Source organism: Argopecten irradians, chromosome 2 (genome assembly GCF_041381155.1).
Source record: "Argopecten irradians isolate NY chromosome 2, Ai_NY, whole genome shotgun sequence".
Taxonomy (NCBI): Eukaryota; Metazoa; Mollusca; class Bivalvia; order Pectinida; family Pectinidae; genus Argopecten; species Argopecten irradians.
Window position 1 is genome coordinate 58,653,319 of NC_091135.1, and position 14,986 is coordinate 58,668,304.

The 14,986-nt window shown below is 35.6% G+C and overlaps 1 protein-coding gene across 4 annotated transcripts in view; it reads left to right on the forward strand.

The window, feature by feature from the left end:
- The window catches only part of LOC138316073 (PH domain leucine-rich repeat-containing protein phosphatase 2-like), a 72,473-nt gene that overhangs the window by 43,206 nt on the left and 14,281 nt on the right, over nucleotides 1-14,986 (forward strand). For all 4 annotated transcript variants that reach the window (XM_069257557.1, XM_069257559.1, XM_069257558.1 and 1 more), the window contains exons 3-5: nucleotides 8,578-8,712; nucleotides 10,127-10,308; nucleotides 11,378-11,553. In XM_069257557.1, coding sequence (XP_069113658.1) covers nucleotides 8,578-8,712; nucleotides 10,127-10,308; nucleotides 11,378-11,553 — 493 coding nt within the window. The remainder of the gene's footprint in view (nucleotides 1-8,577; nucleotides 8,713-10,126; nucleotides 10,309-11,377; nucleotides 11,554-14,986) is intronic.

The following is a 14,986-nucleotide window of genomic DNA, read 5'->3' on the forward strand; positions in this document are numbered from 1 at the left end:
TCGTAATGCTTTGTCTATGGTGAATTTTAAGTTAACCCTAGTGAGATGTACAGCATGCCTGGTGGTCTTTGGTTGTATGATTCAGTGAGGTAGCACTATAAAGTAGGCTATCACAAGGAGACATCAGATATAGGGAAGATGTCTTTTTACTGGAACATAATCATTGAAGACAAACCAACCAAAGCATTAGTATGGTAGGTAAGTTCCTATTGTATATATGTATATAGCAACAACTCTCCAGTTTGTGAAAAGTGAGTGATATGCATGCCTGTAATCTGTTTTATGTATTGTAGTCAGCACAACAGATTTTAGTAATTATATACCAGAGAAAAATGTGTTTGAGTTGTGTAATCAGGAACCACACCCGTCACATATCATTCCTGTCAGACAGACTTCACTATTGAATTTATTGACAAGAGTCCTTGAACATGTTCCTAAACATGACATCAAAATATCTAATATTTACCTTAGCAAATAAAGGAGGTGTAAATAGAATTGTCTGTATGGTTTGTTAAATGAAAATAAAAAGTCTCCCACAAGAAATCTTGCAAAATCTGGCTTTACAATTTGTTAAATGACTTAGGTATATTAGTAGAGCAAGAAATAAGTTTTTTCTGCTGTTGTTTAAAATTCACTGGTGAAAAATGGAAACAAAATGGCAGAAAAAATATTGTATCCTTCGTATACATGTGTGTATTAGAGCTACATAACCTGACAAACTTGACTTGGGAAATTAAAGGAAACTACACATCAAAGCTTTAGGAAGCTGGAAATGATGAACTTAACATGATATAATCAAATTTCACATTTTTCCATAAATTCTGAAAAAGAGATTTTTCATAATTATTTTCATTATATGGAAAGTGTTTTGGTATGTGACAGCAGAACTTATTATGGCTGGGAAAACCATTATCATTATAAGAATCAGTATAGGGTTATAAATTCACAGTCAGTTTCAGATGGATGACTTATAGGCATTCCATATTAAATGTAAATAAACAAGTTGTCAGTCATATTTCTGACATTTCAATTAAATATTTTACCTGCTCAACCTTTGACCTCAGAGCTTGAGGCATATAGCGTGTGCAGGCATCTCTCTAGTCCGCTAAACCTGCCTATATTATTAGGCTTAGTCTCAGGTGACCTATTCTAATCGCCTTTTGTCCGTCATCGTCCGTCGTCCGTCGTGCGTCGTCCGTCGTATGTCCGTAAACAATATACATTTTCGACTTCTTCTCCAAAACCGCTGAAGCAATTTCAATGAAATTTTGCACAAACCTTCTAAGGCATAAGGCCAATCAAAATTGTGAATTATATGGTCCCCATCCCCCTGGGAGCTATGGGAGGGGCCAAAAGGGGTAAAATTGACTAAAATTTCAAAAATCTTCTTCTCCACTCACAGATGTGATGGAATTAAATACTCTTCATAGATAGAAAGGTCCTAAGGTCCTTTACAAAAATTGTGAATTATATGACCCTGGGGTCTCTAGTTTCCCCCTGGGGAGGGGGTTAAGTTTACTATAGTTTATATTGGGAAAACACATTTTTGAGTATTATTTGATCATTTGTAATAGGAAATGAGTCAAATATTGTCAGAATTATCAGTATGAGATGGCCATTGAATCCTATTAACCAATTTTCCATGACTGACCCCCAGGGGCCTTAGGGGCGGGGTCAAAAGGGGTCAAATAGGCTATAACTTCAAAAATCTTCTTCTGAAATTCTGGAAATGATAGAATCACATACGCTTCATAGATGGAAAGGTCTTGAGGTGTTTTATGAAAATTGTGAATTATATGACCCTTTAGTAGAGCAAACGGCAGCCAACCAACTTCGCTTCCGGTTTTATTTTTAAAAAAACACGTGTAGTTGAAAGATAAACAAAATGCTAGCCAGTTAGAGTTTTTATAGTGAAATTATGGTCGACATACACGACATGTTGTCAAATATTCTAATTGAACACGACTATTGCTGGTACCGCATCACTTTCGCGATATTCACGGTGCATTTACATGTAGCATATACACAGTTGAATTTTGTTTATCTTTCAACTACACATGGTTTTTTAAAAATAAAACCGGAAGCGAAGTTGATTGGCTGCAGTTTGCTCTACTAAATGTGTATACGGCGGCCATTACAAATATGTGAAATAGAAGGGTCTCGGAAGTATTTCATTGTGAAGAGTTGTTTAATTTCATAAATGGGATGTGACATGGGGGCAGTGGAGTACATAAGATCCCAATATATAGGTATGTGTATGTTTTCCCGGCATTGCATGGACGATATATTAGAAATATACCGCTGACGTAGCGTAGGCCAAATCTGGCCTACGATTTCACATTTTTAAGAGGTACCGCGAGCTGACTATATATTAGGCAAAAAAAAAAAAATAAAAAAATAAAAAAATCCTAATAATATAGGCAGGTTTAGCGGACTAGCATCTCTCATGAAAACATGGCTTATTATAGGGTAATCTATATCCAATGAAATGTCACTTTACTTCCAACATATTGCGAGTTTGTGAATCACCTGATTGTGTTGATCATTTAATGTATTGCATGAAAATGGTGTCTCTGTCAAAATTTATTTGAGGAATGATGCTATAAAATGTTATATGAAGTTGTTAACAGTGTTGATATGGAAGACTTGCTGTTTCAAAGCCCCAGGTTATAACAAAACAAAAATATCTAACCTAGTATATCTACACCAGCATTTCTTGTCCATTATAATAGGTCAGACTTCACCTCTAAAGTGTATCTACATATAAATTGTAGTCTTATTTGTCCTTGACCATTTAAATTTGCTTTTAATCTTTTAGATTATTATAAATCTTGATACAATTTCTATTTTTGATGGATGTTAATTGAATATATATTTTGGTTTGTTACGTAGATGTATCTTTTCATTTCGAGGGATGGATTTTATCTGGCAGTGTTTAATTAGTAAACATACAATAGTAGCTTGTGGCAACAAAAAATTCTAGGGTGGCCCAATAATCGTTTGGGAAAATAATTGTGGAGAGCAACGAAGGTCAAAAACCTTACAGTACAAACCAGTTCATTTCTCCATGCATTTTAAAGGCACAATCTGCCATGTTTTTGGTAAGCAAGCATCTGAAGATCGGAGAATGATGTCCATCGCGATATCTGAATCTTGGCTAATATGAGCCCAAAACAGTGTTCTGATCTGTATATTAAAATAAATTAGAGTGCATGAAGTTAAGGTAATTGTGGCCATGCATGGCCACATAAGTAAGTTATTATAGGTAAAAAGTGCACAAGAGGAAATGCAGTCCCACACAGTCCGACAGTACCCAACAACAACATTGATTATATATACAGTATAGACATGTTTATACCCCAGATAAATCATCCAGTTGTACTTACAACACAGACACATAAAGTGCATTGGACTTAGCCTGAACTGTAATGAATCATCCAACACCTAATTTAAAATTAATATTGTGTATCTTTAACCACGAGAGTGTAATGCACTTCTGATTCATTTCAATGTTCTAATTGTAATACAGCATAATTAATCAGGTGGTAGTATAAACAGTTTTCATTTCAGCACAAATGTCAATTCTACATACATTTCAGCTGTGAAATTAAAGCAATTAAACCAGTTATGAAATATAAACCTATATTTTGCATACAAAAATGCTTCAGCGTCTTAAGCAGCACAATCATTTGTCAAACTTAGGTTAAATAATAGATCAATGGATATATAATGTACATGTGCTATGAATCAATTGTTAGTCTGGTCAGACAAAAACATTTAATAATGTGCATGATCGTCTTGTCAATACTACATGCAGTTTCTAATTCTGGTATAAAATGATGTGACGTTAACTCAGGAATAAAATGACACCACTTCTTCACTTCATTTCCTAATAAGTCACAAATCATGACTCGTTTTATTACCTGACATCAAACGAACAAGATTTACCTGTTCATCTGGTAGAATTAAATGTTCCTGTTTTCATCTTCAAAATAATTTACTGCAACAATGAGATAAAAAAAATCTATAGGTCGCTTTGAGAAAAATATTGTACAAACATATTAATGTTTTATATTTTTGATGTTCAAGGAATGACTGGTCTTTTGTATTTTATAATGTTATTGTGGCAGAGTTGTTGACTTTGTGGGAAGCTGCTGAATGTAGCTTAGGAAACAAAGAGGAAGTGTGGAAATAGTGAAACAATACTAAATACAACTTGTACCAACTAAATATCCGCATGCATGTACAAATGATTACCGTATAAATCTTTTCAGCAATGGGCACACAGACAGATAATTATAAATAATAATAGAATAACCAAATCAAGTCAAATGAATATGTCCAACTCCAAAAGTACAATTACCAGATTAAAATTATTAAAATGAGGTGCACCTTTGACAAGATCCATTGCTAGGGTTTTAAATTGAAAAGAAATTTGATATTCAAATTCCACGGCGAGATAAATTATGGAAAACTGTCACATATAGCTATAACCATGATTGGATATAGGCCATTTTGATGTACCGATCTCTTTGTACTGACGTCTTCACATGTGTAATTTGATGGTGTAAACGATGATTGGGGATATAGGTTTGTGGTTAGTGTAATTTGATGGTGTAAACGATGATTGGGGACATGTTTGTGATTAAGTTAGTGGTATATGATTGACAGGTATGACAGTGGTGACGTACACAGTTAAATGTCCACAGACATCAGTAGGATAATCTACAGATATATTGTTAGTGTGTTAATACCTACATGTGTGGTATATAACATATCTACAATAAGTCCACGGGGCCCAAACATTACCTTAAACAGATATCAAGAGGACTACTGCAATACAGCACACTTATGGTCAACATACTACTGCAATACAGCACACTTATGGTCAACATACTACTGCAATACAGCACACTTATGGTCAACATACTACTGCAATACAGCACACTTATGGTCAACATACTACTGCAATACAGCACACTTATGGTCAACATACTACTGCAATACAGCACACTTATGGTCAACATACTACTGCAATACAGCACACTTATGGTCAACATACTACTGCAATACAGCACACTTATGGTCAACATACTACTGCAATACAGCACACTTATGGTCAACATACTACTGCAATACAGCACACTTATGGTCAACATACTACTGCAATACAGCACACTTATGGTCAACATACTACTGCAATACAGCACACTTATGGTCAACATACTACTGCAATACAGCACACTTATGGTCAAACATACTACTGCAATACAGTACTTGCAACTTATGGTCAACATACTACTGCAATACAGCACACTTATGGTCAACCAAGACTACTACAGACTTATGGTGCAATACAGACACTTATGGTCAACATACTACTGCAATACAGCACACTTATGGTCAACATACTACTGCAATACAGCACACTTATGGTCAACATACTACTGCAATACAGCAACACACTTATGGTCAACATACTACTGCAATACAGCACACTTATGGTCAACATACTACTGCAATACAGCACACTTATGGTCAACATACTACTGCAATACAGCACACTTATGGTCAACATACTACTGCAATACAGCACACTTATGGTCCAGCATACACTGGCCAATACAGACATACTACTGCAATACAATGGTCAACATACACGATCTTATGGTCAACATACTACTGCAATACAGCACACTTATGGTCACAACATACTAACAGCTATGCACATTATGCAATACAGACACTTATGGTCAACATACTACTGCAATACAGCACACTTATGGTCAACATACTACTGCAATACAGCACACTTATGGTCAACATACTACTGCAATACAGCACACTTATGGTCAACATACTACTGCAATACAGCACACTTATGGTCAACATACTACTGCAATACAGCACACTTATGGCCAACATTTGTTAATATTTTTATTAATGGCAATAATTAAAATGTATGAGAAAACTGGATAACTAAATATACAACATGTATATAACAAAGGGAGAACAATTTAAAAAAAAGATAGAAACCTATATTTGCCTTTAAAAATGTAATCCACAAAAGTTCGGAAGAATTTGATATTATATCAAAATCTTGTATTGTGGTCAATAGTAATATCAAACCAGCTGTTGGTTGCCAGGGAACAAGCTTTGTAAGACATCAAATATTCTACTAAATCTGTAATTTAAGGTTACATAGTCAAATTTAAAAGTATTTCTTTTATGTTTGCATCTGTTGCTACTTGTATTCTACAGCATGGGACATAAAAATGTCATTATTCAGGTTTTCAATAATTCAAGGAAAAAAAGCCAATGTGTGAAAATTGATTTCAATGAAACTTGGTTTAAAGATTATAATTAAAGTTTGGGTATATGGACATTAAATCTGTGTGCTTCCTTGATCCATTAACTTGTGTCATGTCGACCCTGGGTATTTAAGGTTTAAAATTGAACGGTCAGGTATTCTGGAGAACTTTTAGCTATACATTTATTACAAAGTGATTGTCCCTTCTCATCCTCCTCTACATATTATACATTTAACAGCTTCATAAATGTCACTTACAATACATGTGTGAACCATCACAATGGTATACACATACAGGTATCAAATGTTTGTGTTAAAGATTTACAGAGACAGTTGTGTATCTTCCTGGAACTCTTTGGTGTCAGAAACACAAAAAGATTCAAAAGCATTTAAAAAAATTTATACACAAATGCATGTGTCTTTATTATACAGCTGATGTAGTTTTGCAACAATTAGTATGATGAAATCTTTCACACTTTTATATCTTATCAATTACCTGATGGTCACTGGTACTTATAGATGTAATTATAGGACTATACAGTTAGTTCCTGGTTATTAAATGAACCAGACCTGATCTTCCAGTTAGTCTCTTTGATTAATTGTATCAATACAAATGAATTATTTACATTGTACTTACTATAAATCCTAATTAGCTATGGTTCAGGCAGGTTTCTTGTTATATAGAGATGATTCACACCACAAAAACACACTAAATCAGCCGATCTGTAGGTCAATGTTTTATTTAGTATTTTATCTACATGAATGGTCTTTTTTTTAAATCCATTTATTCAGCCATTAACTTGTCATAAAACTATGATAAAATCGTTTACACTATTATATCATATTATTAACGGACGATTACTTGTACTTTGATGACCATATAGTGACCTGTATTGTAATTGTGGTCCAAATACTTTATTTAGGTATAAAGTCTGCTAGAATTTGGGTGGATCTCACGTTAATGGTCTAATAGACTGTGTTAGTTACCATCAACATGTCTGAGGTAATGACAGGGTTAGAACTGTGAACGGTGAACCATACCGACCTGTGTGAACTAAAATCAGGACTTATAGCTAGCATTGAGATATAAAAATAAAAAAAACCAGACCAATCATGAATGTTATCGATGTTAAATTGACAGTAAACACATTTTGTTCATGGATCAAAGTTCTCATTTTGGATGGAAAAATTTAAGGTTTCTATCTTCATCAAGAACTGAATGATTTGTTGTTCGTTATCAGACATTTGATCTCAAAATCAATAAATGAAAATAGAGCGTGTTGTGTGAATTATTAAATGGATGTTTAGTAAAGTATTTTCTCATCAGCCAGAAGGTATAATTCACCTTCACAAGTTCGTTAATTCACCATCAATCAATATAGAGTTTGTAAAACAGCAAATCTTCTAAACAACTCAGAATAAAGAATCTTATATATTACGCTATACGTAATCTTTATAAAAGTTTCCTTATAACAAGAAAGTTTAATAAAAAGGGGGAAAATTCTATAAAATAGATATTGAACAATATTTACAAGAGATTGGCAACTCCTCCATTTTTACAATCGGCATGCAGATGTACCTCTGTATGTGCTTAGGGGTTTTTAGATAAACTATTAAATAGTTGAATATAGAAGAATAATTTTGATATTTTGTAAAAGTTCAGTAATTTTCAGATGGTTTGAGTACAATTTTGGATAGAAAAAGTAATATTTTTACTTATTTATTAATAAAACAAAACGCACTTCCGGTTTTGAATGCCTGATTTTCGAAAAACCAGGTAAAATTGCTTGTTTTCATGCTTTCAAAAATCTAATTAAATATCATCAATCGGGAAAACTGATCACATCAAACCATGATATAATGTTTAAACTTTGTGTTGATGCAAAAATACGATGTTTAAAAGAATACACTTAAAAGTAGTTTGCCAAGGCAAAATGCCTATAAACCAGATGTGCCTCTGCCTGTCAACAAAGACAAAGAAGGAGTTTCCAATCTCTATGTATATATGTTTCTGGTTCTACTTAGTTCGTCACTATAAGAACACTAAGGATCACCATTTCTTTGGTTTTCTTTGACTCTTTGGTTTTCTTTGTAGTAGCTGGTGACTTTGTAGTAGCTGGTGACTTTTAAGATCATTGTAAAAAGTGTAGGTGAGCTAGCCAGCTGCTTTTTCACATCCAGAGTTGTCTCTTAACGGGACAGAAAGCATAAAAACTGTTGTTACTGTGTATGCAAAGACTGTACATGTGTCCTTTTGCCCTGTACAGGGAAGCCAATATCTGATAGCACCTATTCTCGGAACCAGCTGTCCGCGTACACCATGGTGAGGAAGGGCAAGTTACTCCACCAATGGGTCCGCAGGCTCTGTGTGGTGTCTGGTACCCGGCTTCAGATTTACAGAGGTATGTGTAATATAGATAAATCATGATTAGTACAAGTCAATGTAAAATTTAATACAAGTCAGCAGTCTAAGATTTAAAATGGTAACAAATTATATCTTCCTCAGAGGCACGTAGAAATGCTTATATTCATTTAACCAAATAGTTCTAAATTAGCTTATTTGAGTTGTTTTCCCTTGTAAAAAAGAAATGCAAAATAATCTGTGATAAGAAAGCATTGTGTGAAATTTTTGAGCTGTTGTAAAAAGACATTTGATATAAAATTTATGTCTTATAAACAAAATATCAAAGTGTTCTTGAAGTTGTCCATTAGATATTGCACTATTGTTACCTGCAGTAGATAAAAAAAATTAGGAGACTGAGATTGTGTCTTTATGTTCCCTTCTTTCTTTTATTTTTCTTTTGGTCATGCAACAAACATTGGATCTATCAAAATATTTAATGTGGGTGTTACAGGAAATGTAGGCCAAGACTTACATTAGATATACCTGTTATTAAATGTTAATAGCACTGTAAAGTTAAAACAGACTTTTATGTATTTCACATCAAATTAAATTCTTTACTGTTTGGATCTTATATGACAGTCTATGTTAGAAATCCTGTAATACAGATCAATGAAAACCTGGCTTATGTCTCAACACCTGATTATTTAAATTTGAATTAAAATTGATCTTGTTTGGTCTTGACAGTTATACAATTAAAAGGCCACTCCAATTCAGACAGTATTTACACTAATACGCCACCGTAACAGTCACTGAACCTATAGCATGCTTCAAGTATTTCGACTTCCATCAGAAGTCACACATAGAAATAATCTCTAGTACCTATATACACATTCCTCAAGGAAATTTTCTCACACTACGCTCAAGAAATTTAATGAGGTTTGATATCAATGTCGGGTGCTTTGTCACATTTGTTCTGTCTGTATTAAAACTGGCACGAGGTCAACCAACATCTCGGTTCAGGTCACACACACCCATTTGAAATTTTAAAGGATTAAATGAAATACAGAGTATCTTATTCTATTTCTCCTGTCATTTCTATAAAAATTGATTTGTAAAGGTTTACAATGTACCTAAGCAGCTTAAAGAATCATGAGAAACTCATAATCCATGCAGTTTTCATTGTATTTAAATGGAAATTCTTTTTTTTTTCTTTCTTTTTTTTAAACAAACAAAAATAGAAATAAATAAAAATCAATGCAAAATTTGGTGTTGGTCAGGATATAACATAATTTTTAATGTTGAATATCTGAAATACCTTCAGGTAAGAAAAAAAGTTTCTGGAATATTTTCCTATTACTATGTCTGAATTTGTGCCCTCAATGCCTTTCCTTGTCTGCTCATATTGTAAATTGGTATCTCAGTTGACATTTTCTCCAGAATTTTTTTATCTGTTTATCAAATCCATTTTTCAGACAAAAACAAAAACTCCAAACCAACAGTTGTGCAACTAGCCAAGGGGTCAGTGGAGGAGGTCCAGGTCAAAGGTCATGAACTCTGTCTGAAGTTGACTTCATCACTTCAAGGTGACAGATCAGTGTATTTGGCATTTGCTGATGACAACACTTATTCAAAATGGCTTCGGAAAACAAAAAAGGTAAAGTTTCATAGGGCAAACTATTGGGCTTCAAAGGAGGGGTATCACTTTGGGCCGTTTTATGGCCACTCGGTGATAAGCAAAATATTTTGCATGAAGATTCACAGTGACCTAGTGAAGCATTTATTCTATTTTAGCATTAAAAATTTTAATATTTTTGCTTTAAAGCTCTAAACGTCACTCTGAAGCTATGGAATGGATGAAAATGGATACTATTTTCATCTAGGTAACAATGAAATTAAGATTCCAAATTTAGTCGCCTTTCACGATCATGGAGTGGGACAGCAGGCATAATTCTAACATCCTACCTCAGTGAAGGCGTTACTTGAAATAAAGCTCATAAAACAAGTCTAAATAATTTTAATTCCTGCTTTGAACATTGGAAAACAGCATATGCATAGTGGATAGATGATACCATTCATTGAATATGACCTAATGTATGCACATTGACCTAGCCAATGTGAACCTAGGATGTAATCATCATAAGCAGGTCATGTCAAGATCCTTATGCAGTACTAAACATCAATTTCAAGCTATCAATTTCAAATCGTGAAAAATCTTAGTTTTCAGTAAAAATATTAAAGTTTAAAAGGTTAAAATAGAATAAATGATTAACTAGGTCACTGTGACCTACATTTTGAACTTTTCATCAGTATTCTGAACTTAACTTCACAAACCCAATATTTACAGACAAATTCTGCAAAAAATGTTATCTCCATTCTAATATTTGATTAATTAGGACTTAAACAATAAAAATATGAATTTTCACCCTTTGACCTTTGACCTCTGAAATTACCATGAGCGCAAAAAAAATAGATATTCTGAATAGCATACAATATGCAGCTGACCCTAATGTACCTTCATGCAAAATATTTTGCTTATCACTGAGTGGCCTTAGAACAGCCCAAAGTGATACCCTTCCTTTATTTCGGAATTAATAGATTCAAGTTATCTAACATATATAGTTTCTGAGGTTAAAGAGTTTATCAAGGAGAGAGCCAATATCTAATTTTTATTGATCCATGATGTTAAGAATATTGTTTGATTCCTTTTTCTCATGTGTTTCCAGGCCACAGCTAAGCTACCATCGAAAGCAGACCTGTCAAATTGCCACCTCGAGTTCCTGCCAGAAACTGTGTTCATCAATGAAGATTTACGTATCCTCAATCTCCGCCATAATGCCCTCAAAGAGCGACCGATAGAAGAGGATATCTACACGATTGGCTGGCTTGATGATCTGCCTAGGTAATAATGACAAACCAAACATATCATCAGTCAGTACTGAAATAACAAAGTAATCAGTAACAGTATCAGGCCAAATTGTTATAAAGATGCTCCACCGCTGACAAATGGTATTTTTTTACTATCTAAAACAGGAGCAGACGATTAAGTAATTTTTTTCAGTTACAAAAGTAACTTACTTTACACCATCACCACCATTGAAAAGTCTGAGCTTCTAATTTTACTTCAAGTTAAAAGTATGAAAAATAATTAATGGCATCCCGAAAAAATTCTGCAGCACTAGATCACGCATGCACTAAAGGCAAAATAATTGCGAAGGAAGTGAGAGAGGAGTTCCTTCGATCTGACCTGGAGGTAGTTGTGGCCTTGGCCTTGATGATAAGATACCCAAACGCAGGAGTCGTGGCAAAGACATCAAAATCACAACGGATGAAGTTACTTCAGCTAGGAGGAGGGGAGAAAGACCACCAGGCTCCGACAAGAGTTTATTTAGAGAACGTGAAAGTGTACCTAGGTCAGATGAGACACGTCTCATGTTCGCGTTGGCCTTGGAAGAGGGGATCAAAATAGTAATGAACCACCATACTTACACGTTTCAGGGAGACTTATACCACCAACAGAAAGGAGGTCCCATTGGTCTTAAATTATCTGGAGCGTTAGCCAAGATCCATATGATTTTCTGGTGCCGACAGTTCAGGCAGAAAATGGTAGCAGCCACGGTGTCAACCTTCCTTAACCACCAGGTATACGTACACAAAGTTTATGTGGATGACCAGAACCTTGTTGTAGAGGCGTTACCACCAGGTAGTAGGTTTGTTGAGAGCAAGATCGTTATTGTGGATGAATTGGTGGAGAGGGATAGAATAAGACCAGCAGATGAGATGACGGTGCAGATAATTAAAGAGGTTGCCAACTCAATATGCCCCTATACAAAAATGGAGGTTGACTACCCCTCGGCCCATAATTCTGGATGGATGCCGTTGCTGGACATTCAGGTCCAAATTCGCGACACGGATGGGTCTGTGGACTGGAAGTTCTACAAGAAAGAGGTTTCCAGCTCACAATTCATCCTCAATCTCAGTGCACTCCCTGTGTCCGTGAAACACCAATCCCTAATTCAGGACGGCATATGCCGATTGCGTAACACCAGGCCATCTTTGGTACCAGAACTGCGCCAAGAGCTTATGGAGGATCTTGCAGAGATGATGCTTATCTCAGGATACCCAGAGTCTTTTAGGGCCAATGTTATCATTGCTGCCCTCAGAGGCTATGCCAATCAGGTATCCGCGATGATACGCCCCTATATCGGTATAGATCTTGGAAGGAGAATGAGCGCAGGTCAAGGAGGAACATGAAAAAGGCATCGTGGTTTCGGCCAGCTGACACCGTAATTTTCGTACCATCAACTCCTGGTGCAGAACTTGCCAGATGTGTACGAGGGGTGACAGCGGTACAGGGGCCCAGACTTGGCGTGAATATCAGGGTGGTTGAAACTGGTGGGCAGACGATCAAGCAGCAACTTGTTCGTACCGACACTAAATTTAGTGATAAGTGTCAACGAGGAGAGTGTGTGCTATGTCAAAGCAACCCTGGTTCTGGTGGTGGGTCATTGCATTTCCGGTCCGGTGCGCTGTACAAAGCCACATGCAAAATCTGTGCCAAGCACAACACAGTGGCTGAGTACATTGGTGAAACCGGCCGAAATGCATATACCCGGTTCCAGGAACACAGGCGCCAAGTAGAGAGCGGTAATCTCTCTAATGCTCTGGCTAAGCACTTGCTCGAAGAACACCCAGGAGACGAAGGTGACATTAGAAACTTCAAGCGTGAAGTCCTCAAGACCTTCTCCAAGCCACTCGAACGACAAGTTTCAGAGGCGGTTGCTATACACGGATCAGTTGCTGACAAGCTCCTCAATTCTAAGTCAGAATGGGAGCAACCTGCCGTAGAGAGATTGGTGGTCACTAGGGAACCACGGCTGTGAACAGCAATATGTGATAGGCAATCTAATTAAAATACAGATATCTTTATGGCCACTTCGGTGATTAGAGGATCTGACAGCGTCCCATGGGGGGTCATGTCATGTTCAAGTGACCTTTATACCACGTGTACTCACGACCACGTGTTGGTTCTGCACATTGCTGCATCAAGTGTAAACGACATTTCGTCCCAGTATACATATACGGTAAGCTATGCTGTGCTCTTGGGGCGAGATGACTTCGTCAGTGTCAAGATTTTGCAGGCAGCAATTTGACTGGTCTTTATCAAGGATCACGTGGACGTGGCCCCTAGTGGGATTTTCTCTGATCCTTTTATCAATTAACGTAATGGTAATGGGAATCTGTGTTTTATTTTATTAGATTTGATGTGATAGGCACTATGTTTACAGAATAGTATGAGGTACGAGTTGTCTCAAAATATAACATACCCTTAGTCGCTTGTCAAACTTTTCGACCGCAATTTCGATTGCCACCTCGAAAAGCTGATATATCCTACATTTCGACCGTGCATGTGATTGCATATAATATCCCCCTTTTGATACGTCAGTGTTATGTTTATGGCTACATGAGTCTATCTGATAAAGTATCTTGTGGTTATGACCATAGTTTAAACACTGGGGTTGATTTAGTGCACATAGCATGTTGGGTCGAAATAACCCGCCATATACATCAAACCGGCCAAGATATTTCGTGCCTGCGCACTATAGATGTAAACAAACATACAGACGAACACGTTGTGTTAGTGTTATTTCGGACTGAAGAAGGCCCTATAGTGGCTGAATAGATATTCCATTGACATGATTTTGATTTTACTTTGAATTTATTTTGGCCTTTTATTTCGGATTATTAATATACTAGCTTTATACCGTTTTTACCTAATTATGCAAAATAAATCATTTTATTATTATTTTTATGTTAATTAGACATATATATACATGATTAAACATCAATTATTGTTTAAATGATGAATATCATTTATGCTCTGTCGGCGATGGAGCATCATTAAAAAGTTGAACGTTTCAATATGAAATTTAGTTCTTGAGCAAAAAGAGATCTAGATTGTTATAAGAAATTTGTTGCACGCCTAACAGTAGATCCGATAAGAATCTATCTACCGGTAGGAATTTGGGTTCAATAATTGTACTTTTCAATAAAATGTACTATAAAAGGTATCATTGAATCCTTTGCTCTCCTTGCCTTTATTACATCTTTTGGAAGTCTGGTAAGTCTGATTGGGTCAATTTGTGCAACATCACGCTACAATTCCACATACTTCCAATGTGATATTTTGTCAGGGGTGAATTTTGATGATTATAAAAATAATTTAATTGATAAGATGTGAATCAATCCAACCAATTAGCAGATGATAGAAAATTTAAAATGTACTGATTAATTAGGTCTGGGTAAGATGTTACAGTATATTGTGAGTATGATGC